The sequence below is a fragment of the Atractosteus spatula genome, chromosome 4 (genome assembly GCF_055471065.1).
Source record: "Atractosteus spatula isolate fAtrSpa1 chromosome 4, fAtrSpa1.hap1, whole genome shotgun sequence".
Taxonomy (NCBI): domain Eukaryota; kingdom Metazoa; phylum Chordata; class Actinopteri; order Semionotiformes; family Lepisosteidae; genus Atractosteus; species Atractosteus spatula.
Genome location: NC_142709.1, coordinates 48,056,436 through 48,082,934, shown reverse-complemented (window position 1 = coordinate 48,082,934; position 26,499 = coordinate 48,056,436). Strand labels below are relative to the sequence as shown.

Here is a 26,499-nt window from a genome sequence, read left to right as displayed (position 1 = left end):
GTGAATACACTTCCCTGAAGAGCTCAGCTTAAGAGCCCTTGTCCCTTTCCTCTCATGGATCCTGGACATGTGTGTGTCTGTTCACTGGTCTCGGAGAGCTAGATGCCACGTGCCATTCCAGCTCATCCCTCATCCCTGCTTTAGTGTTGGGAGTAAGGTATCCATGGCATAGCTCTGACATTGTAACCCAAGAAAGACAGGTACTGTATACAAATTGCATGAGGATTTGTAGCGCCTTGCTGGAATGTCATTATAGGATGAGATAAGAAGTCAGGAGGTGAGCTACCAGCACCTGACCACTGTAGCGCTGTGCAGTCAGGTCTCCATCAGTCTCTCCTCGTCTCTCCACACTTGGATCCCAGCATTAATTGGTCTGTTTACTCAGAAACCTGTCTTGCATCAAAGCATGTATGTTTTACACATAAAGAGACTTACAAAACACGCAAACAGTACTGTCACGCCCTCTGCAGCTAGAGGGCGCTCCTTCTCTGCCCTGTCTCTCGTTTCCAGTTCTTTGCTGTCCTTCCGGTGTTTCTCTCTCTCTGGGGCTATATATTTCCAGGTCTTTCATTCTGCCTTCGGTCAGCATTGACATTCGGATGTCCTGAAACCCGCCTAGCACCAGGTCACCCCACGTCCGCTATCTGAGGGTATAGGTTTCTACACGGCATTTCCTGAACAGCTGAGCCCGGGCTAACCCCCGTCTCGCCGCTACGCATAGGGTCTTTTCACTCTCCTGTCATTCCACTGTTCATCCCTTCCAACATCCGTGACAAGTACAACTAAACATTACATAACAGATACTGTATATACCCATATTCAATTTACACCACTCATACAAGAATCGACACAGCTATTCTAGAACCCTGTAAATTTACTCCCTCCACAATTACACTAAGACCATATAGTTACACATCAATCCTTCATTTTTACATATCATACTTTTTCCAATAAACCATTACTCCTTTAATGTGAACTCATTTATTGATTGAGTGATTTGACTGAGTATTCAAAGGATTCCTCCTTATGCTTAGCCTGCATTGAGGACTCCAAAACGTATATTTGAAGGCATGAGTTGATATTCTTCATGCAGAATTTGCAAAGAATCAGATTAGATACTAGGTGTTGCAACAACACGTTAAAGGCACAAAACTGTTATTCTCCTGATATTACATTAGCTCCTTTCTGTGTTTTTCATGATTTTCTCTAGACTTGAAATTCAGCAGATGAAATCATCTCATCATCTGTGCCCAATCAATTCTAACTATTGAGGCAATTTAGCACTTTAGTGCGTTTATTTAATGCCACAGTAAAAATCACTTGAGTGTATCATGATAACTCATGAATGATGAATTAATCAAACTGATACCTAAAGTATTTACAAATTTAAAAAGTTTCTTTTAATGTTAAAGATATTTAAAACATGAAGATTACAGACAATTTAAGTAAACACAGAGATCATAGATCATAGAATGTATTTTCTTTATGAAATAGTCGAAACACACTGTCGAAATGAAAATGTAAATTGATTACTATTTATGACCTGCCTGAATATTAATAGATCCTGGCAGGATTTGATGCACAGACATAATCAGCCTCTGGACAGACTGCTGTGGGATGTTCTACAAAACATCCTGAGCATTGGTAGCTAGTTGGGGATGTTCGGCTGGCTGCATTTGTCTCTTGTTTATGGTATTTGTGAGTCTGACCCACAGATTTTCTCCTGGAATCAGTTTAGGAGAAAAAGCTGACCAAGATCTTGACATTGTTTTCTTAAAGTAATCCATTATAATTGCAGGACTATGCGGTCTAGCAGTGTCTTAGAGGAAAATCCGCACTTCTGCATTTACCTGTGGTGGTACGCAGATTGACAAAACTGCTTTTTTTTTTCTTAAAGCGTAAAACTTAGTTCCCCTTCTCTTATCAAACAGAATGGTTCCTGGCTCCTCCTCATTTCAAACAATGGCTTCCAGTACCAAAAAACTACTGGCTCACAGATACATGAATGTATTTATGAAATCACATTACAGTTCAGTATGTTGTTATCCCTATAGTCACTGATGAAATAACATTATGTACATTGAACAATCTTATTGACCATTAAATGTGTATTATACGTGTTTTCATTGTGCGTCTATATGTACTATCTGCAGTATGCCAGGAAAAAAATCAATTTCATTGATTGTACTTCAGAAATGATGTAGTAAAACACTTTTCAGAAGCAACATGAAGTCTGTAGGTCCTTACTGTGTTTAGACAGACACATAAGACACTCCAGCAAGTGTACAGTAAATACAAAACCACTGCAAGAACAGTGACAAAATCATTTCAAATCAGTTAGGGGGTTCATTTGGTGACCAATGTTAGGAGTGGTAAAATGCCTTTTCTTTGTTTCTCCAGTTTATCTTTGTTAAAAATGTGTCCTAACAGAATTTTTCCCTGTTTTAAATGTGTAAACTGGAACTTAAACCACTTAAAATCTCTAAAACTTTGGCATGGCAGTTTGCCTGTTTTTTCTGCAGCATTTTTCCTATTGCTCTGGTCTCTTCCCATGTCTCAAAGATGCGATGACTGGGTCTGATTATTTTTTTATAATCGTTCCTTTCACCAGGTACCATGGGACTCTCAGGACAGGTGTACTGTTCAAAAAAAGAGTTGTCATGTGTTCTCAGTTACATCTTGCAACCTTTGCAACCTTTGCTTCTGGGATAGACTTGGCTTGAGTGGCTCCCTTAAAAAAGCTCCTTTCATCAGAATTAAGATTGTGGACTGAATTGTGTGATTTTTTATTATACAAGAGTCTCTGCTATAATGCGATAGGTGCGTTTCTGTAAAACCTCATGTTATGCAAAATCGCGCAATAAAATAACAGGGCTTATGGGAAAAATAAGGTTTGGGACAGACCACTCATAACCAAATGCCTAACTACAGCTTTACCAAGTTAAATAATTATCCTAATAAAAATGTTAGCACAGTTTAAAATTCATATTAATGTAAAAGTAATACTACAGTAAATTTAGTTCACCACCTGAAATTTTATCACAAGCATGCTTCTTAGACACATTCTTGTCACCTTGTCCACCCATATTTACAGCAATGCAGAAGATTTAGTGAAAATAGCACGAAAATTGAGAAGCACCTGCCAATTAGCACTTCAAAAACAAAGCACGTGGGACAACTGAGCATCATGTGGATTCCTCCATGGACCGTCGCGTTCAGTTGTGTTACTTCGCGACGAAAAACGTACTGTAAACATCGGGGATGAAATTGCATCTAAGCCAACACGAGTTTCGCGTCATACAGACATCTTTCCCCTATTTACCAGTTGCATATGAGCCAATTTGCATTTTGGAAACTCGCATAATAGCATATGACTGCAACACCACCTTTTGGTATGGAATGGAACTACTCATGGTGCCACATTGGGTTAGGGTATACATGCTTTGATATTACTCTGGCTCCCTCAGTGAGTTGCTGCGTATTGAGCTAAAAAAAAGATGCATTCTTTTTCTCAATTATAATGGACAGTGTAATAGAAATATGTTTGGCAAATATAAATGGCTGACGAACAGGAAAATGCAAATTCAGAGACGTTATTCTGTGAGGGGAGTGTAAAATGGAATGATGATTAGTGCTGTTTTCAGCCCAGACTGCTCTACATAGGCAGGGTCAACTCATGACATTAAAGGGCTCCAATGAAAAGTGAATCTACAATATCTTACCTCTCACAGTAGCAAAGGAGCACACTGCTTTGCATTAAGTTTAATGAAAAAAAAAACATTCACATCCATCACATTCAGCTGTGAGTCTATTGAGAGTCCTCAGCCTAAATAAAAAAAATATTCACAAGGGGAATTTTCTTAAAATTCTCAGGAACAAGAATATTTTAAGAAGTTCTTGTTCCTGGGAATTTTAAGAAAATTCCCTTTGTTATTACTCAATGGCAGATATACAGTATTACCTTATCTATACACTATCTTTTTTTCTGCTTTGGGCAACTCTTAGAACTGGTTATACATTACATGTGAACATGCTGTAGGCTTTCTATCATGTTGTGAGAGTTTCATTTGATCAAGTGATGAGACACAAACAAGACCGTCAAAATACACCATTTACACGAAGTATGACAGTTCTTAGTAGGTGGATCTGGATTTCCTGTCCCATCAGAAATTTACTATTAATAACAGAACAATGAAGTTCCTAAATCTGGCCTGAGCAAAGAGTTATTTGAATAATTCTCCTAGTATAAACTAGGCTTCATTTCAGGAGATCTATCATGTTTTGTTGCTGATGTTTGATTCCCTACGTAATTGCTCTTGGGGGAAGTGGATGAGTCATAAAGCATATCAGAATTATACCTCTACTGAAATACTTCCTTTTAGCTTTCCCTGAAGAGTCTACAGTTTAAGAAACAAGTGCTTTTTTTCATCGGTCGGTAGTGTTATGAGGAGAAACCGAAGATAACCATATGTGAGCCATTTCAGGAGAGCATCTGTATGTACAAGCTAAGGTAGATACAGGCTCAAAATCAGTAAAGTAACTGAGGTGACAGGAGAGCAGTTTGAAATATAAAATTACATAAACAATAGTTGAAGCTTATTTAAGTCTGCTCTTCTTCATAACTACAGCAGTTACCTGAATTATAATACAATAATATATATAATATGTTTATAGTGAAGAAACATCAGTGGCACAGTAAGCTTTTTCACTTATGAGCTATTGAAGAAGGCTGAAGATAAAATCCAGAAACGTCATTATAAAGAAAAACAAAAACATTTCATGTAATACTTAACATTTAAAGAAGAAAAATGTTTCAGAACATATTGCTTTCCCTCCAACAGGTGGCTCTGTCTCACCTAAAGATGGACTTTCCAATATACATTAATACCCTTAATTAATTTCTTTGAAAGGCTGCCTTTTTTAATTCAACCTCAAAGAAGAAGCAGAGCAAAGCAGAAAGGACAGTTACAGGGCACCACTGGACCGTCAAGTTTCAAACAGAGCTGTTCTGGATGCATTAGTGGAAGATGACACAAAGCCACTTTCTCTTGACTGGATCTGAGATACAGGGCACATTAATTCAATGTCACCTCTGGAGAAAACCAGGTCAAATGGCTCCATTCCCAAGAGAACTTCTTTTGCATTACTATAGTTTGCGAGCCTCTTATACTTCTTTTTCTCCTACTTTTTGACTGTATTTCTCTCCTCCAGGTCTGTAGCAGGATGGATAATAAGTTGGATGGTTGGGACTTATAATTCGATGAGTGGCTCCAGGTCTACTGTGCTCAGTATTCAGTCACCTTTGCCATTTGAATTGTGGTTAGGGTGCCACTGGATCACTGGGGTGGGTGGCCATGTAACTGGAAGGACAGCACTGAGCAGTAAGACTGAGCACAACAGCCTGTGATTGAGGTACTGGATAGGTACGAGGGGAATTCCTCCATCCAAGTGTGAGTTAACTCAGCAGTGCAGTTATGCAGCTAATAACACACAGTTTTCCTCTAGAAACAGGGTTTCAACTGTTTTAAGCTGAGAATGGGCTTTACTGACACGGTCGAGCTGTTGTAGCTGACTAGGAATTCCAGGACGTGTCTGTGAGGTTTATTTAGTCTTTTTTTACAATTTGGTTCCCCCCCACCCTCCAGAAGAATAAATTACATTAAGGAACCTGGAAAAGAAGTGTCTCGAGCCTTAAGCTGCCCCCTCCAGTGTCTCAGGGGGAGCCTGTTTCTTGCAGTCCGGGTCACAGTGCTTGTGGCTGCAGCGATCTGTTAAACCACGCAGGTCCACACAAAAGGACAGGAGGAAAGTAAGAGGCATCACAGAGCTTGAATAACAAGCTCCTCTTCTCTCAGCACCTTGTCAGTGGAAAAACACTTCACCATTAATCCATTAATCCCCCCCACTTCACCAGCAACTCAACAACCTCACAATAACGTTATATCAAAAAAAAAACAGCGGATGCAACAGATTTCTTCCACAGCAGACAGCCAGAACCAAAAGTGTGAATTGAATCTAGTGCCAGGCAGATTGTGTTCTTGCATTTCATATGCTGTCTGGGCACAAACCCAGACACATTTTTGAAAAAAAAATAACTGCAGGAAAGGATTAGAAACAAAAACACCTGAAACCTGTTTGATACAGTAAGAATGTATGGAGATATTTAGAGATTTTGTGAAGGTTTTTGGCTTTAACATTCTTACTGTAACATAAACAACACTGCATGTTTCACCTTGTCTGGGACACACCTTCAGTTGTCTATAGGAAGGCCCTGCTCTGACCTTGAAATATTTTTACATACTGTTGGTCAAACAACATTTGAACTCCCATGGTGCACAAGAGGAACATGTGGTCATAAGGATGCCAAGAATGTCTGTTCCTAAATATGAGAGAGAATGATGTAAAAAGACAAAGGGGTTAAAGTCACATTGAAGAAGAAGCTTGTCAGTGATTTTCAATGAACATGGCAGCTTCTGCCAAGCCCACTGGCCGCAACAGACATTTACAAAGGGGCCCAAGTCTGCCTGTCACGTTAATACTGCACATGGCAAGGGCCAATATCTACAGCGAAATATATTTAATGAGCTTTGTTTTTACATGGTAAGTTAGTCAAAATGAGTTACCAGAGGCCTGCTGAGTGGCTGTAACAGTGAAGGTACTTGTCCAATGCAGATTATGCTCTTTGATCACAGGTTCGAGCCTGGGTCACACCACTAGCTGACTGAGCAGAATTCCCCAAGCAGCACACAGGGGAGGGTGGGATTTGTTGGCCACAACTTTCTCCACTCATAGCGCCCCCTCTGGCCTTGCAGGGAGAAACACACCTCTCTGTGCAGTACAGGGCTGTGCCACGTACCTTGTGTTTAGAGCCTGCTGTGAGACTCAGCCTGTACGTCCTCATTCTCCTGTATGCTACTGCATGGTTTGCAGATTCAAGCCAAGATGGAAGTCACACAGTCAGCTATTCCAAATCAAGTGACAGTTGGCGATGCTATCTTTAATTATTTGAAAATAAATTTTGAATCGCCGTTCAGTTCAAGATCAAGATCCTGTGAATTTCCAACAACAATTTCGAGTGAGCACAGTGGGTTTGATACTTGAAAATGGTAATACTGTTGTCTACTTCATCTCAAGCTCACAGGAGTCTGCCACATGACCATTCATCGACTGTAAATTTAAATTAGGCTTATCTTAAATAGGCATGGCCAGATTCTGAGCTGCACATGATATTTCAATAAGCAAAATGCCCAGAAATCCATTGCTAGCTCCTAGATGTGATACAATACCAGTAAAAAGTCACAGAAACAGTTGTGGATGTGGTACAACACCTTTCAATTACAACAGGATAGATGTTCATGAGGAGCAGGGACCTGGGCACTCAGGTGTCTTTTCCAGGCCACATTGAAGGCATGATTAAAAAAGACAAATGTGTGACACCTGCTGTCTCGTTGCAATGAAAGGCCTCTTTACCCTGGGCAGTGTGCCCATAGTGCGCCACTCCCCAACCACCCTCTCTGTGTACCTACACCAATTCCAGATCTTCACAAAAATATCTGTGGTGCTACAGCCTGGAGCTGCTGGAGCACTTACCTCACAGCCCCAACCCGGTACCCAGTGATTTTCATCATTTCTGTGCCTTAAAGAAGCACCTGTCCAGGGGATCATCTGAAACTGACATGACAAGCAGCAGGCAATTACACCTTGTCACCAGTAATGTCACCTCAATTCCTGCTACATAGGATTCTGTCATGCCATTTTGGTGAAGGGCTTAAATTTAAACAACTTTTATTCATGTGAAAAACGCAGATATGCCAAGGTGCCATGATCATATTGTTCATTTTAGCTGCATTTATTTATGATTAGACTACCAGGAGCTCTCGTTATCTTCTTTTTTCTTTTTACACTTTGATAATAAGCGTCCATAGCAGTTAAACAACTTTCTCACATTAACACCTTTTGCATTAACATTTTCACATTTTTAACGTGTCTCACATCAACTAGACATTTCCAGTCTGAGTCTATGTATAGACTCTAATTGCCGTACGTTTATGGTATTTGTGTGAATAATATATTTAAAAAGGATCCATTGGTAAGCACAGATAATTTCTAAGAATATACATTTTAACCTATGGCACAAAGAGTGTCAATAGGAAGAACAGCTCAGCGTTTCTCAGCTATTACTTGACCCCAGCATCAGTGATTCATTCTCCTGTGTTGGAAACTGCGTTTGTCTTTTTATATAGTTTCTTCAGTGTGTTTTACAATTTTTAGTTTACAATATATGTACATAAAGAGTCTAAAATGGCAGAATTTTTGTTTTGTTTACATAGGGTTCCAGGATTTTGCATTTGTTGTGGAGACACCAGGAAAATGTGCTGTGTATTGAAGACCTTCAGAGATGAATAGCTGGAGGCCTTTTGGAGTTCACTGTTTTTGCACGCCCACTCTTTAGTATTTAAAAATATATGAGCCCATCAGGTCAAGAGATGAACACCTTGGGTTTGGAGAATTGAGAATCTGCGTTCTGCAGTGACCGAGGGAAGAGTGTTTCATACTGTTCACTCTCTGGTATGTTACACAAGTGGCAGCAGTTCAGAAAGAGGCAGGCTGTGACTTCTGTACAAACTGCTCAAGATTGATTTCCCAGCTAATGAATAATGAATAAATGAATATGCACTTACATAAAGAATATTACAGGATTTTCATAACATCTCACTCTCGTCATGCCAATCTTCCAACACACTCAACATTTCAAAATAGAAAATGAAAAAGAAGAAATATTGAACAGTTTCAGTCTGGTTCTTTTCCTCTGTTTCTTCTGCAATAAGCAAAACTGTCATTTTAACAATAAAATTATTAGTGTTGAAGAAAATACTTTTAAAATTTAACTTGCCATGATTAGAAGCTGATTGGAAGAAAAATGCAATGGGTCACAGTTAATCATTGCTTTGAAAATCAGACATGTAACCCTTAACAGCTACAGTTACAATTAGTTAATTCTGAATGACTACCATGACCTGGTTTCAAAACAATATGTTCCTCATGTTATTAATATTTGACAGTCTCCTGATACTGAACAGCACCTCAATGGTGAAGCTCAATGGAGATGAGGTTCTTTGGAGCACCTGTAATTCCTTCTTTTTCCACACTTTAACCTCTAAATCAGTTTCGGTAAAGGTTTATCATGTTTTCTTCTATCCATGAAACTTTGTTCTATAACTCTCCTGGCTCATCTCTGACGTAATGCCAAGGTCTGGGGATACATAGTTGACACTGAAGGTGTCTTGCTGCTCTTTATTGTGGATGTAACCAATGTCGGCAGTAGAGGAATTAATTCTGTAATGTACATGTCTGCTTATGAAGAAAATGCTTCAATTTCTATTGAGTAGCACTTCACCACAAATCATGACAAAGACTGAAAACATATGGCCAGTGCCACACAAGCGTTTGTCAGGAGAAAAAAAGATTTAAATCCAATTGAGCATGCATTTTTCAATTGAGAGAAAAAAAAAAACTGAAGCCAACCCACCCCAAGAACAGAAGGTACTGTAATAAAGTGTTTATAATATGTAATATTATCTAATATGATGAATTGTATGCATAGAATTACCCAAAAAAATCAAATACAGTATATATATTGAACTTATCATTCATATTACTTTACTCTCCAAGGTCAAGACAGTGGTGCAGTGGTTAGCATTGCTATTGCGCAGTGCTGGGGCCCTGGGTTCAATTCTTGGGGTTATGCCTGCGTACAGTTTGTACATTGTTGTGTTCACTTGGGTTTTCTCTGGGTGCACCAGTTTTACCCCACAGTCCAAAGACATAATAGTAGGATAATTGGCTTCTAAGAAAAGTGGACCTGGTGTGAGTGTCTGTGTGTGTCCTGCGATGGACTGTTGTCCCATCCAAGGTGCATCCTGCCTTGCCCTTGCGCCCTGTTGCTTGCTGGGATAAGTCTGGCTCCCCTGCAACCCTGTATTGGATAAAGTGGTTAGCAAATGGATGGATTAATTTACAAATACAAATGGTTAGACCTCAAAGCAACCATAACTGTTTTAAATGTGCTGTCCAACAACTCTTGGAGGGCACTGAGCGATGGTGCTTCCAGTCCAAATACAATGTTTCTTGGCCTGTCTGAAAAAAGAAACAGGGAGAATATGTGTGATGAGTGTGGATCCTGTGAGCAGCTGAAAACAGGGCTGTGTGCTGAGAAAGAAAACAATAACAGAAAAGGCAATATTTGCTCCATTTATTGTATAAAGAATATGGATTACCAAGAAAAATATTTTTTACAATACATATACACGATTTCCCATTTCCTTCTATTTATATACTGTATACAACTTATATATGATTACAATTTATTTTGTGACATTTTACAGTACAATCCTTAAATTTTTGTTTTACCTTTTGAAAGAGAAGCCATCTTTCTTGTGCAAAGAAGACATCTCTTCCTTTGAAGGTTTGAAGGTCAGTGACTGCTGGCCTCATCTAATTTTCCTAATTGTCGTGAATTCGGGATTTGCAAGGAAAACACTCCCCATATCGCCACACAGTCACATCAGTCCCATGGAACCTGAAACAAAACTTTGGCGGCATCTTAAGCTGACAGCCTTTTATTTCTCTCGTTGGATTGATAAGCATAATAATATTATTATACTTATAATATGCTTATAATAATATTATGCTTAATATGCTTACGCTTAATAACATTCACAGTAAATCCAAAGCAGGTAAAAAAAAAATTGTCCTTGAAAATAGTTGAAAAAGCTTGTAGATTGTTGCTACTCTTAAAGTGCTTCCAATCCAAAAATGAAATGAAAAGGGTTTGTGCAATAAAAAAAAATAGCTGCAAATACAATATTGAGGTGTCTATGGCAACATATAAAAAAATTACAATGCTAGCAATCATCAGTGCATTTCTCTTACAGGCACAATTTAAACCATGATTCCTAAAGACCCAGTTGTGGTGATGGATGTGTAGCTTAAACCCATGAGTGACACATTCATACAGTACACTGGGGGGAAATCTGAAAATGAGTGGACACAAAATGGGCTGCCTGTCAAAACCCAGTTACTGCCTGTCAAAATTAATGTAATTAAGCGCAAAGCGTAATGCATAATAAAACGAAGTTGCAATGCAGTGATGCCTTGACAAATGAGGTTAATTGGATTTAATTGTATGAATTGATTGCACTCCTCGGCTCCTCAGTGCAATTGTGTAAAGAATGATTTTTCCTCCTCACTATGTCAGTTCCCCTAAATACGAAATGTCACGAATAGGCTATTCTTGAATAATGTTCAGAGTATCAGATATTGGTATTTTCTATCATGAATACTGATTAAAAGATGCTAAGGATTAAATAAAATGGTAATGATAAGCTGATTGCACATCTGTAGTTTGGCCCTCAATCATGGACATGCTTTAGTTTCTATATGACTCCCTTTCCCTACTCTGCACTTGACTAGGCTGTATATCCCGTGTACCCTCAAGGTGATTCCTCAGCAGGGACAAATCACAATATACACATTCCACAGAGCACTCCAACTGTACAGGATTCTGTCCCTAATTTACAAGATATTATCGCTCTGTGCCGCTGTGCAAGAAAGCATCATGCAGTGCAATGAAATCCTTTTATAAGCTGGTATAAAGAATAAATAATGTATTGTTCTGGCTCGGATTTTTTTGCACTCAATATTATGAATAAAAATCTAAAGAAATACTCAGGTTTCAAAAAAGACACCACACAGGCTCTACTGCTACTCATTAGTTCTTACATCTCCTCCATCTTCCCTTGCTAATTCTCTCTTAGGAAGTGTCAACACCCATTAGACGTAAGGGACTGGAACTTGATACTTCACACATTGAGTTAAAAGGGTACTGTGTGCTTGGTGTTTTGATATTTGCTAATAAAAAAATGGAAAAAAAATGCTTGGTTAATAGACTCCATTAGTTTCATAGCATTCAGACAGAAAAGCAGATTTAAACTGACTGATCGTCTTGTTGATCTCTGCAATGCTTACCTGATGGCAGCTTTAGAAGGAACACAGAGAACTGCGTCCTAAAAGATAACAAAGCTGAGGATATATTTAAAGTAATCTCTGGATATGAAACCACAGAAACAGGTATAGTGTCTTCATTTCAAACAGTAAGCCTTCTAATGAAATGAGAACAGTGTTATACCAATGGTCATAATTATTACCATAGTGTCATCTGACAAGCACATCTCCTCCTCTGTAACCCTTTGCCGATACTCTTCAGCATTCACCATTCATTCATATCAAATAAAGAAAAAGACCCTGCAAATCAAAAGGAAACTAGATACAAAATATTTAAAGTAATAAACCACCAACAGTGGTGTAGATTGTTGTCATAAATATGGTGACAAAGGAACCTCACAAATCAAATTAAAAAATAATACAGAAATAGTCTTGAGTTCCATGGAAAAACAGAGGGTTCACATTCCTTAAGATGTAGTGTCATAGTAATGTAACTCACATTACTGAGATCTGTGCCCCCCAATGTCAGTTTACCTGTTGGACCATTTAAATGAGGTTTGGTTCTTCTGCTCAAAGTCCTTCATTGCTCCTCCTCTCTCCATCAAAGGTAATGTCTGCACTTGATGAGCTTTTGGAAAGCCTTTTTGAAATCCTCATTGAAGATGGTGTAGATGAGGGGGTTAATAAGAGAATTCAGGTACCCTAACCATGTCAGGAAGTCAGCCACTTCTAAGGACACGCTGCACACAGAGCAGACGTTGACGATGAGTTCCTTGAGAAAGAAAGGCAGCCAACAAATCACAAAAGCCCCCAAGATTAAGCCCAGAGTGGTGGCTGCTTTCTTTTCCCTGGTGCTGGAAATCTTTTGTCTCCTCCAGGACTTTTCCCGGTGGGATTCACTCTTGGGGCTCTTGATGGTGATGTGCATGCGCTCCCCTTCAGTGGAAGGCTCAGAGTAGGACTTCTCTGGAGGGCACAGGGCGGGATTGCTCTTTGAGCGCTTGTCCATGCACTCTGGCAGCATGTTGCCATTCATCTCCTCCTTGGCAATGCGGCTGACGCTCCTCTTGTGGTACAGGGTCTTGGCTGCCCTGTAGATCTTGTAGTACAGGATGAGAATGAGGGCAAGAGGGATGTAGAAGGCCCCAAAAGTGGAGTAGATGGTGAAGGCAATGTGGTTGTGCTTGATGAGGCATTCGTCGTCCTTGTTTTCATTCTGGTGCCTCCAGAACAGTGGGGGCATTGAGATGAAAATGGATATGGTCCATACCACCGAGATCATGATGGCAGCACGCTTGGGTGTCCTTTTGCGGGAGTATTCCACTGCATCTGTGATGGCCCGGTAGCGGTCCAGGGCTATGGCAGCCAGGTGCAGGATGGAGCAGGTGCAACAAGTGATGTCAACGCTCAGCCAGATGTTACACACCACTTGGCCCATGATCCAGGTCTCTTTCATGATGTAGACGATGCTGAAGGGCATCACAAGGATGGCCACCAGAAAGTCAGTGACGGCCAGTGAACAAATCAAATAGTTGGCAGGATGGTGCAGCTTCCTGGTGACGATGATGGCTGTGATCACCAGAGAGTTGATGGCCGTGGTCATCAACGCCAGCAGGGACAGAGTCAGGGATATCAGGATCTTACTGGTGGGGCCTTTATTGACCACTTCAGCAGTGCCATTGGTGCTGTTGCACAAATCCATGCTGAGGGAGACCGGTGAAGAAAATCCCCACCGTCCATGAGAAAAAAGAAACAGCAAAAATATGAAACAAATTAGCTTCAGTGAAAAGAGCATTAATCTAAACCTCTGATAAAAACAGATTGGTCTGCAAATGACAGTGGCTTTAGTCAAGTGGTGGCCTGGATCACTATGGCAATGCACACTGAACTGTGTGAGAAACGAGCTACAGCTGTACAGTTTGTCCTGCCATTTTCTTTGGACAAATTCAGACTGCCAGAGATTAGCTCTGCCTCTTTCTGGGTGTGCTATGACTTTAATAGTCTTAGCAAGCCCTGACTGCATTAATATGATGAATGCACCGCAGCCTGAAAGACTGGGCTAGCACAAATCACTGAAATGGGGAGAGGATCAAACTATAAAATATTAACTCTTGAACACATCCACAGATGGGTCTAGCCTATTTCACTCCTTAATTCCAATGACAACAAAGAAAAGGTAAAGAAAAGATATATATTTTTTCTAACAAAATAAACTTTATTTCAAAGAAAACATCTCACTATCAGTAGGTCAGTCCCCTTTCCAGGCCATAAAGGTCCATGGGGGGAATGGGCCACCATTTTTCTGGACCATCCAACACTGGAGGTGGAGGTGATGTGGTCAGCATCACGCTCCAGCTGGCCTATTACTCCTGGAAGGATTAAACCCCAGTACTCCTTTGGAAAGCAGGCTGGGTTGACCTGGGAGCCATCTGGAAGGAATTAGAGCAAGCTACATCGCTTGCCCCTACCTGGGATTGAACCCGGGACTTTCCGGTCAGGAGCTAGATGCCCTTGCCATCTCAGCTACCATGGCTCCTCTCACAATTAATACACATTCTAAAATATAAAACTATCATAAAAAAACTGTCCGAAACAAATTGTCCATTATCAATCCGTGCAAGTGAATGATGGGGCCAGATTTGTGCAATGAAAGAATCCCTCCAAGCCCTACCACTTGCTTTTGCCCATGCCATTTCCCTGTCCCAGCTCTGAAACTGTGGAGCAGGAGCTTATGGAACAGGGAGTCGCACTTTAGGCCCTGTAGCCTGGCCAAGCGGTCTCAGGTGCAGGATTAAGGCTCCAGTCTCTTTGGGGGCGTGGGTTTGAATCCTACTACTGCCAGGTGCTTCTGTGTTAAAACTAATCTGAGATATATACCTCACTGGGGGTGTTCCTGGGGGTGTTTTTAACTATCTGAGATTTCATAGTGGAGAGATGTTGATCCCCTGAAGGGACAGAATAAGGCCCAGTTCTCCCAGGGCTTTACAATCTCAGATGAATCAAGCACATTCCCACAACTTGCAGTAATCGCACACAACATTTTACTAATATTCCTCTCCTCTTATGTCTTCCACACATAAGCCCAGCAGAACCCTTGAGGTAACAATAATGTTAAGCATCCCCAGACCTCAGGGATAAACCAGACCAGGACTCTACACACTGAAGTGCACAGGCGGGTGCAGTTTGTAGTTGCACAACAGGACTAGTCTTTATAGAATGTTTCCCTGTACAGTCCTCCTGGATAACTTGACAATAATATTTTGCTGGTAATTACCTCAATGATTACAAAAAAAAAGATAAATACCTGAATTTGAATGAATTTGGTCATTCATACCTTTACGGGCTCTTCTCATTGAATACAAACATATGCAGAGGAGCCTTCCTTTCCTGATCTGAATCCCAGGCTACCCCTGTCTCTTTCAATTAGGTCAATCATGACGTGGGGCTACCTGCACCCCGATGACCGTCATCAGGGGTAAAATCTTCACCTAGAGGCAGAAAGAGAGAGCAGGAGGGAGAAAAAAGGAAGTGCGTGTCAGGAGGAAGACTGCATGATGTGCCAGACGACAGAGCCGGATTTGTGTGAAAGGAGAAATGACTAATGCCATCACCCCTGATATTTTGCCGATCAAAGAGACTGTTGTCAAATGCACAGAAACAAAAAAGCTCATCTCTGTGTCTTTGAAAAGGAAATTGGGATCCCCGGGACCAGCGGACAAAGACAAAAGAGCCCACTGGCACATTCATTGTGCCGCTGCACCAGAATAAAGCCCTCATTTTATTATGTATAGAAGGTATTTAAGCCTCACATCTTCTCTCCATCCTTCTCTCCTTTCGGATGGAATAAGTGCGCACTTCCATGCCTGCAATCAACGCCATGGTTCGAATGTGGGCAGAGGACAGCCAGAGGCAATTCTCTTTTTCACCTCTTCGTAACTGGCTGCTGCTACATAGCTTCTCTATTAATGTGTCAATCTATCCAGTTTTGAGAGAGACCTTACAGTCTGTGGTGGGTGTTTACATATTTATTTTATTTTTAATAACAAGTTAAAGACCTACATAGACTGTAATGTCTCCTACAAAACTATACCTACAGTATACGCCCGTTTCTGTCGTAAATGTAAGATATGGCCCTGAGAAGGGCAAAACAGCTATCCGGGCTGCTAATTTTCATACAGTATACTGTATAGTAGATATGTAGATTGTAAGAAACCACATCTAATTTCACATGAATGGAAGCACATTTACAGTACCCAAATGTCATAAAATATGGCTTTAACGACATTTATTTATAAATTTGTTTTTAATAAATTATCAGAAAGTGCTCTGTTCCTTTACAAGACAGGCTCAAATGTAAAAAGGAAGCCGCTGCACATAGTCAATATTTCATGTGCACACCTGCCTTAAAATAATATACTACTTCACTCTTAGAAAACCTGTAACAGTTTTGTTTTACATTGTGAGGTAAACAAGAGCTCTCACATAGGGGTACTGGCTGAGACTCAAACATGGTGGCATTTCTGATGAACTGTACAGTGCAGGAGCTGTGCCAGATCAATCCCACAAATGCTCGCCAAATGCAGAGTGAGGCTGTTTACTGACTTATCCAATGCAATTCAGATTGAAGGGGAAAAATCTCACACAAGAATTGTGACCAGATGTAGCACTGTGAAGCAGAAAGCAAACAACATAGCATGGAAGGGTCACATTCAAAAGAAAGCACTAGTTCAAATCTAAAATTAAAAGATTATGATGCCAACCCTTTGGTTTTTGATAGTAATAAAGATGTGGAGCTCAGCACTGTGGTAGGCACAACATCAACTTAAAAAACACTTTGAGTGCCTTGTACTAAATATGGAACAATTGTATTTCTGTGCTGGGAGGTAAAGCTGAAATATAAGTGTAATGTCACAACCATAAGTGGCATAAAATCTAAGGTACTTGCATTACGCATTTAGTCATCATCATTTTCTAACCACTTACTGCTGGTGAGGGTTGTGGTGATGACAGGCTGAGCAGGGCAGACCAGACTTCCCTAGCAACAGTCTCCATCTCCTCCTGGGAGATTCCCAGCTGCTCCCAGACCAGCTGGGAGATATAATTCCTCCAGTGTGTCCTGGGTATGCCTCAGGGTCTCTTCCCAGTGGGTTGTACTTAAGTACACCTCCAGTGGGAGGCCCAGGGGGATCCTCATCAGATGCCTGAGCCACCTCAACTGGCTCCACTTGATCCAGAGGAGCAGTGGCTTTACTCCAAGGACCTCCTAGACTGCCGAACTCCTCACTCCTCACCGAGAATAAACCCAGGAACCCTATGGAGAAACCTTATTTCCGCTGAAGTACACATTTCGTGTCTAACTAAAACACCTTTAGATTCCTGTGTCAGCTATGAAAGGTGTAAAAAAACATAGAAATGTTCCTGCACTTGGAAAAGTCAATATGTAGACATTGTGGCATTAAATGGGGGTGTGTTCGTCATTTTTGCTTCATTTTATTTTCTCCTGTCCTGCCATGTATCTACACTGGGGTAGGCTAAACCTTTCCTCCCCTGTCCCATTGTGTATCTCCACCAGGACAGGTTCAGTTTCTTTTGTTTTTGGCCTCGCTTTGTTCTTTCCCCAGGCTGAACACTGTTAAATAGGGACACTCCTGGATGCCACTGTTCCATGCAGTGTATTTTTCTTTTTCCTTTTTTGTTATTTTTTTGCCTGTTTTCGCTGACTTCACACCGGTGCCTCTGCTCCCTCAGACAGAATGTCGACGTGGGTGTTCGCCGCGGCTCCTCCCATTCCTGCAGTTACAACATTTAATAAACATAGGAAAACACCCCTTTAAAGCAGAGATTAGAATACAATAGTTCTTTATGCTGTTAGTCCCTTATGTCTACAATACATGGACATTAAGCACTCAAGCCTTGAAGTGGTTTCAAAGTATGTTGCCTTGAAATGTAAACTCAAGCTATGACATTGCTATTATTATAGAGATACAGATCTGCCCACGCCTTATAAAACTGTGCTCAGACTCACACACTAGCTAACCGTGGCATTGGGCTAAGTCCTCGACCATTGGGAAGACAAGTATTGTGCTTTTCACAACAGTTGGACTGCCATCAATGTGCAAAACTGTAAGTATCTGTCAGTATGAAAATCAAAGTTAACAGCATATCTTTGAATACATTTTGAAGGCTCAAAACAATTACAACTTTAATTTCTTGTACTAATATGGTAATTCATTACGCGATTAATATATTGTGACAGTGGAACACACCTCCCACTGCACTCCCCACTCCGCGGCTCGTGGGAAAGTGCAGCTTCCACACCTGACACTAATCAGGGCTGCGCTTTAAGATCCCCATGCGCCCGCAGACAGTGTTTACGGCAGAACCGAATGTGTTCCCTTCACCGGCGACATAAACTAATCTCTCCGATCAGAGAAAGATTTCTCTCCTGTACCAGAGAACCGAAACCTCTGCAGACGACTACACACCGGCATCGCAGGGAAGACAACTTGCGCTCTGCCGGTGTTCAGCCAGCCTTCTAACACTACCAACACTATCACAATATGTTGCTTATGATGTCTGAGTTTCTTGAACGTTATTCATAAATGTGTAACGTTCCAGTTATCTCTTTGCATTGATGCAGATAGTAACAATATTAAATTACTTTAAGAATGTTTCAATTACAAATAAGCTGTTTGTGTTGAGTAGAGAGGATTTTATTTTTTACTGTAATACAGAGTGATTTTCTTAGCATAAGCAAATGAGGGGGAAACCAAAGCACTCAAACTATCTCCCCTCAGTTTTGTGTGGGTTATAACGGGATTAAGAGGCTCAGAGAATAATTCCACAATGAAAAGGAAAAAAGCAGAAATGCAGTGCTTCCTCTGTGGAACATCTTCAGGTTTGTGGGAGAGAGCAGAGACATGGGACAAAGGTGGGGGGCAGGGAAGACAAACCCACTTGTGAGAATGGGTAGGGGCTTGAAAATGGGGCCAAACTGATGGGGACCTGGGTAGTAGACTCTAGGGGGCGATCTCAGGGGAGATCAGTTGTTCATCATGCGTTGGAGGAGCGGATCAAGTCTAAGGCTATTTTTGTCTTATTTCTAGTACAGGTCCATGTAGAAGTGTGCTGTAGGGCTTGTACTTGTGGGTACCTTGTGTTTATCTTGTTTTTCCTAACCCAAGCCTTTGGACTGTGTCTCTGCTCTCCCACTCTGTCGTCCTGTAGGAGGCACGGCAGCCGAAACGCTGCATTTTTTTTTCATTTCAACACTGAATCGATCTCTACTTTTCCCTACAGAGCATCAGTCAACAAACCGGTGTACTTGGTAAAACAGGCCCTGGAATACGTGTCACTTGCAAAATAAGCTTGACTGATGTGCCAATCGAATCGAAAGAAGAAAAGCGAAAGAAAAGCAAAATGTCTGATGGATTTTCATAGTATTTTAAAAGCTATCACAATATTAGGTGCATTATAATAAAAGAGAGAAGACGGAGTGCTTTCTGAATGCTTCCTACAGTGATTCATATTAATGAAAGTAATCTTTAAGAAAAATTCAGACTTCTGAAAGAAATTTTTTTTTGTCTACCCTCCAGTTTTTCAGTGGTACTCTAACACTCTCCCAGATAGGTATAGCCAGGCCTTCTGCTTCCTTTATGCTAAAACATAACAGACAGTGGAGCTCTGAGGCAAAACAGCAGACAGATTCTGTCAATCAGAAACCAATTTGTTGTCTTAACGAGCAGCAAAACGAATGTCATTTCTGATTATTGCCAAAACGTGTGCGCACTGATATCATGGCAAGCCTTTAAAAATGTTTTAGATAAGCCCCTTTTTAGTTGTTTGAAATTATTTTCTGAATGGCTTCTGTCATACCCAGTACACCTAGAGGGTGCTCTACTTCTCTCCTGTTCCTAGTTCCCTGTGATTATTCATGTCTTTCTGGTGTGTCTTGTGTAGCCTATTTACTTCCTGCTTCTGCTCTGCTCCTCGCTCAGCATTGAGGTTCAGATGTCCTGAAATCCGCCTAGCACCAGGTCGCCCCACGTCCGCTACCTGAGGGCATAGGTTTCTATATGGCATTTCCTGAACAACTGAGCCCGGGCTAACTCCCATCTCGCCATTACGCATAGGGTCTTTATTGCTCTCCTGCCATTCCATGGTTCGTCCTTTCAGACATCCTTGACAGCTTCATTCAGGCACAATAATCTACTTCACTTTGCAATGAACTCTCCCTGCTTCTTATCTTTTGCTTCTTCAAATTCAACCACGAGTCAGAAATAAGCCATGACTTTAGGACAAGATAAAATCTAAATAAAGGGGAGCTGAGGAGCAGTTTTTGGTACATCATTAGGAAATGAAATGACAAAGTCCTGATCAGGGGGATATTAGGACAATGCATTCTGAAAATAAACTTGAGTACACAATTATAAAATTACACAATGCACTTTGGTCAGCTTTGATATAACAATGGTCTAATTTATTTGCAAATGCAATAATTTGAATTACAGGGGGAAAGCAGTGCTTTAGATAGATAGATAATACTTTATTAATCCCGTATGGAAATTGTTGAAATTGATGTTTAAGTTTACTGCATTGAGTTTCATTAAAAACACTTAAAAACGAGTAAATAGTAAAACTGTTTCTGAAACACTTTAACAGTTATAACAAAAATACTACTAAGGAAATACTTGTTTTGTGAGTTGAGGAACCAAACCCTAATTTCTCCTTAAGGTATTAAGTCCCGCATTTGCAAATCTGAGATTTATTTTACTCTATGGAAGATACGTTCAAGATAATAATGTAATAGAAGATACTGGAGATACAAAGTGAGATATACTATATCTGAGTTTGGAAGACGGGATACTAGTCAGAAGTTGGTACATTCAGGCCCTGCAGCAACTCAAATCACAGCTCCCAACCTCAAGGCATGCCAACAGCGCAGTTTTAATAATTACAAAAAACTGCTGTCTGTTACGTTTATGAACAATGTTGTTATAAAGGTCCAAATCTAGCTTTTAGTTTTTTTTTTAGTTTAACACCAGGTAAAAGAAGTGAAGCTATAGACTTATGCCCTAGTATTTAAGCAGCTAAATTACTCCCAGGTAATACAAGTATAGTACCTCGACAGACTAGAGAAACTTTCTGTCTCTAATGTTTTTTACCTCTCCAGATGCTTTAGCTTCCTAAACACCAATGGGCTTCATCCAAGAATTCCAATGAAGGAGTACATTTTGCTGAAGAATAAATTATTTGAGAAAGGGAAATTAATAGAACACAGAGGAATGGAGCTTCAGCACAAGAGGTAGAAAAGACATGAATAAAAAACACTTTTCTCTGGTGAAACGTCAATATTGGATGCATTTATCTTTGTAAAGCAGAGACTCATTATGTTCTACAAAAACAGCTTCTCAAAGATTACAGGTTTAGAACAGGATTGATTTTTTTTATAATTTCTTACCTAATAGAATTGGCATAAAGTTTAACATCCTTTTCTCGTAAGTCTCAAATATACTCTATGTTGTGTAAATTAGATTGATGCAATGGATTAAAATCTTAAGAGTGTTCTTAGGCAGCTATCAATATAGAATTAAATAACTGTACTTACTGTACTTCACATGATCTTTTTGCTATGTAAATATGCGCCTGGACAGGAGAGTGCTTCTTCCAGAAAATTTAACTTCCAGTACAGTGGGAAGGTGACTATGACTCAAAAGACATCCTGTACAGTTACATACACTGCATTGCATACTGTGTAGTCCCCTATTTAAGCTGGACTGGTTATTTTGTGAAGTAATTACTCTGCACTCTCACACCAGCAAGTAGCCAAGTACATCCAGTCTGTGATGAATAAATGTCCTTCATTTCACCTCAGGCCTTAGGGAATAGAGCCAATAATAATTAACTGAATTGGATCAGTCTAATTCAAGGTCTTCGGTAGTTGATAATTTAACAATACTCAGAAAAACTTCCAGATTGTGACTCTCGAGGACTGGATTTATGAACTTGTTTCAGTAGCTGGTCCCGAAGGTCGGACAGGGTTGGCCTTAAATCATCCATTCGTTAAAACCTGGAACTCATGTATTTTAATGTATTTAGCAGGTGAACTGGTTCCATTAAACCTGGAATGGCTGACTGTTGCATTTGAGAGCATGTTCAGCTGGCAAAAGGAAATTGCCTCAAATGCTTTAAGAAGAACTTAAGAAACCTTCTGAACTGTGGCTCTGCGCAACTAGGTTTGGCCACCCATGCCCAATATGGTTCTACTTAATGAAATTCTAACGCACCCCCTGGTTACCCTAAAGACCTCAGCTCATTCCTGAATTCACTTTGCTTTTATAACATACTGTACTACTCATGACCTTGCAGAACACATCTCGTTGTAAGACCACACCATCACACAGCTGAACTGAAAGGACATTAAGCCTTCTACCTACTCCAAAGCAACATAACTTGGGCTAAATTTGGCGAGTCACAGTTTTGTGCTCTATGCCCGAGCTGCATGCTGTGAAGCTCACTTCCCTGCCATGTTGCTTAAATGCTCTGTGATTTTACGGTGATCAATGTAAAGATATACAACCTAAATTCTCTCAAACTCGAGTTCCTTCATCACTCAAAACAATTACAACAATATTCTTCTTCAGAAGGATATCTGGACAGTAGCCTTAGCTCAGGAAACTACCTTTTTCTGTTCTTGCTACATGGGTTGTCTTTTTGTCTGAATCAAGCTACATATTTTCATTCAATTATTTTCTATTATGGATTCATTTGAATGTTAATACTTCCTAAGATGGCTTGAAAACTAATTTAAAAAGGTTCTGAACTACTTAAGTCGCAAAAACATCAAAAATTTTCCTTTCAAACCCTCTTTTCTCTATTCATTTTTCTTTTAATCTGTGGAAAGCATTGCCATAGAAATACTGTCAGGTTCTATTCAGTATATTTTGTTTATCAGAGCTGTTTACCAGTAATGTCGACTAAAATAGGCCATTGAGAATAAAATAAATCAAAAGAGAGAGTATGTATGAATGTGGAGCTCTTGAAATAACTTTCAGGTCTGTTAAATTTAATGTTGTAAGAACTTGTAAAATTTTGTCAAGGGTTTACCATTTTGACATGCCATTCTAGTCATTAGAATATTTCTGAAAAACAAAAAGTATTTGCTCTCGGCTTTATCAACATGTTAGCAAAAACATTTAAACAGTGCTTATCTGACAAGATAGTCTATGATGGAAAATAAGTGATAAAGCTAATTCTTTCACTGAAATGCCTTTTATTAGCTCCAATAAGATAATCTTTTCCCCTTGTTTTTTCTCCTTAATGAAACTTGAGGCATCGTAAACTATACAAACTTAGAAACATTACATTACAGATGTCTTTAGGAGTGGCCTCCAAAAAGGACCTGGACCCATAGTATCATTGTAATATTGTGACAGTACAGGGCAGTAGGATAATCCATAAGCAAAGACCTGCTAAAGGAAAGATATGGGCAAAAGGAACTAGTGCAATCTGTGCAGATGGCAAACCATTACAGTACTCTGATCTAACAAAAGCAGACAGGTTCTCAGTGTCGTTCTGACCCTTGTTCCATCTAGAGGGAAGAACTCCTGAAATACTGGGAAGGCCCCATACAAAAACAGAACATTTCATAATGTTTAGAAAATTACTACTTTCTCAAAACACAGCTCCCAGTTTGAAAGGGAGCATTGTACCGATGCCACATGCTGAGATTGGAAAAATAAGAATTTTCACAGCCATTACATTTGAATTAATACTCATTTACCATTAAGACATTTTTAAAATATATTTTTCTGTCTGCAGAAACTCCTTGCTCAAACACATGAAAAACTGCTAATTATTCCGGAATCTGCGTTTTTTCAGAGGCAAAAATGAATGAAGGAAAGATGACTTGGTAAACACAGAGTGTAGAGACAAGGGCTATTGTTTCACTTAGAGTTAAGTGATATTAAGTATTTCTAACAGTCTTTGTGTGTCTGGACTAGACAGCCTGTTGCTGTCACAGGAATGTAGCAAAAGAGGCCCTTTGTGATCTCAGCCACAGGATTATCAAGTGATCTTGTGTGTGGGCAAGTATGGAAGATGAGTTTGTCTTTTGGATAAGGATATTTCCTGGGACTGTCCAGATCCAGTGTCAATACTTCCTTTCAGATGGATGTCTACTGCTGGTGCCTGGATGTCTGGCACAGGGAGATAGGCACATCTGGAGATTATCCTAAAAGTCACAGGCCATGGTCAAGCCATCCAACAAGATGGCCAACCAATCAGGGACCTGCAGGGCATGGGAACCCTCTCCACCTAGTGACTTCTTGACCAATCACCAACCGTATTTTCCCCAGTTAAGAAGCGGTGCATCTACTCTGCTTCTCTCCACCAAACCAACTTGGCTGACAGACAACACAATCACGTGCCTGCCGCACCTGTTGTCTAGCTTTTTAGGACTTCCCCGGAGCACAGAGTTAGAGGGTGAACCCGTAGGTTAAGACAGAATCCTGCCTGAGGTCTAACCTGCAGCAGGACCTTGCAACCTGCTATCTTCCACTGTGCACCTTCTTGATCACTGGAGCAATACGATTGGACTTTCGTCAATACAGCTAAATATACCATTATTCAGCAGTAGCTTCTACGCCAGGAGTGAACCGAGTTTCTCCTCTTTTTGTGTGACTCACCCTGACTGAGCAGTCACCACCCTGTGCACAGATTTTGTCCCAGTTTAGCTCAACGCTGACCAGGACAATCCGTTTGAGGGAATTGACTGTCAGCACAAGGCTACGGCAGGATCCTTCTCTATCTCCCTGGTACCTCAAGCTTCCGCAGGACTGTAGTGGCACCCAGCCAGCAGAGCACGGATTGGTCAGTGCTGTAACAGACCCAGTCACCTGTTCCCCATCCTTCTGTGCGGGAGTTACGAATCAATGGTTGAGGACGAGTATAATTCAATATTCACCCACTCGAGAATAAAACTGTCATATTAACACATTAATATAATTTTAATTCATTTTAGTAGCCATGCGCAAGAGTGTTGGAATGTTGATTATGTTAATGAGACATATTAGGAAGTTAGGATAATCAATGGTATACTAAACATAGTATCCTTTTTATGCATCTTGATATTTTGAATGCCTTTATGTACTCATTGTTTTTAAATGTATTCCGTGTCTTGTCAATCCTTGTAAAGGCTCCTTGATGTTTTACTGATTGATTCCTAATAGCCAAAGTAAACTCACGCAATTTACTGTTACAACTACTGTAAATGTTGTGCCAGTTAATTCACAAAACCCCTACAAGTGTATAGCCAGCTATTTGACTGTAAACTGAAATCCTTTAAGCTTTTGTTATCATGTAGAGAGTATAGGAATTTGAAACGAAACATGTACAGTATGAGGGACTCCTTTACTTTCTTTGGGATAATGCCTTTTTGTTTTGGAAAACATTGATTCACAAGTTCAAGAAATATGTAGTCAAACATTAAAGAAAGATAAAATAAAGAAAAGTAAAATAGGGAGAACTATACTGTACAAGCCATATATTGAAATGTAACCCTGATGACAAATCTGACTGATATGAAAATGAGTGAACATTAGAATTGTATTTTTTTTCAGTGATTTTCTTCTGTGCAGAAGGCCTGCAGGCCAGGGCTTTGATGTAACATTTCACTTCTTTGATTTTTATCTTGTTCACAATGTCAGACAGCTAGAACAACAATCTACTCAGCACACCAGTAGAGCCAGTTCTAATTCAGTTCTTTCAAAACAAGGCTCTCCAGAATGTACTCTTTGTTTTTACCCTAGTTTTAAACCATGGAGCACTAATTACCAACAGCAAAAAGGTTTATCTTTTGCAAAAGTGATTTGCTGTAATTGCCATTTAACTGCCATTAAAACAAACAACTTCATATCAATATAACAGGGGCTGTTATGCAACTTTGCGATTTTAAGTATAATGAGTATTTAGAAGAAAACCATTTCAACTACACTAAAATGACACAATAAAATTATGCTATTTTATGTAACTCCACTATAGAAGATTACTAATGCCAATTAATCCTAATTAATATAAAGATTATTTCAGAAATTCACAGAAATACTGTAATTGATTTGGTAATGGAAAAATGAAACAGAGCCAAAGGTTCAAAGTTTTCTGTTTATTTTTTAATCTTTTCTTTTACTCTTTGACAGGTCACAGATTAAGGGGTTAATGGGTAACATTCTGGTTGGTTTCAAGGGTAAATCAAGCTAAATACAATATACAGTGATGTAATTAGATTTGCTGATGGCCTTGATAAAATGTTTTTTCCCTCAAGAAGAGCTGACAGACTGAAGAAAACTAGATACGACACTTACACAAGAAGTGGCAAAATACAGAAGAGCCACAGAAAAAGATTGCCTCAGATACTATTTAGTACTGGAATATTCTTCAGAACAACCTTAAAGTATTACTCCACTGGCATTCTTCCTGACTTCACACTGGGAGCCTTGT

General features: G+C 40.0%; 1 protein-coding gene across 2 annotated transcripts in view; it reads right to left on the bottom strand.

Moving 5' to 3' along the window:
• Positions 1 to 10,235: 10,235 nt before the first annotated feature.
• Positions 10,236 to 26,499, bottom strand: part of LOC148836461 (5-hydroxytryptamine receptor 1F-like) — a 65,492-nt gene continuing 49,228 nt past the window's right edge. Inside the window, exons 2-3 of one of the 2 annotated variants that reach the window (XM_088913554.1) lie at positions 15,338 to 15,491; positions 10,236 to 13,706 (exon numbers count right to left, since the gene is read on the bottom strand). In XM_088913554.1, coding sequence (XP_088769680.1) covers positions 12,605 to 13,705 — 1,101 coding nt within the window. In that variant the 5' untranslated portion in view covers position 13,706; positions 15,338 to 15,491 and the 3' untranslated portion in view covers positions 10,236 to 12,604. Of the gene's footprint in view, positions 13,707 to 15,307; positions 15,492 to 26,499 lie in introns of those variants that run through there. The other variant, XM_088913555.1, reaches the window with a different exon arrangement.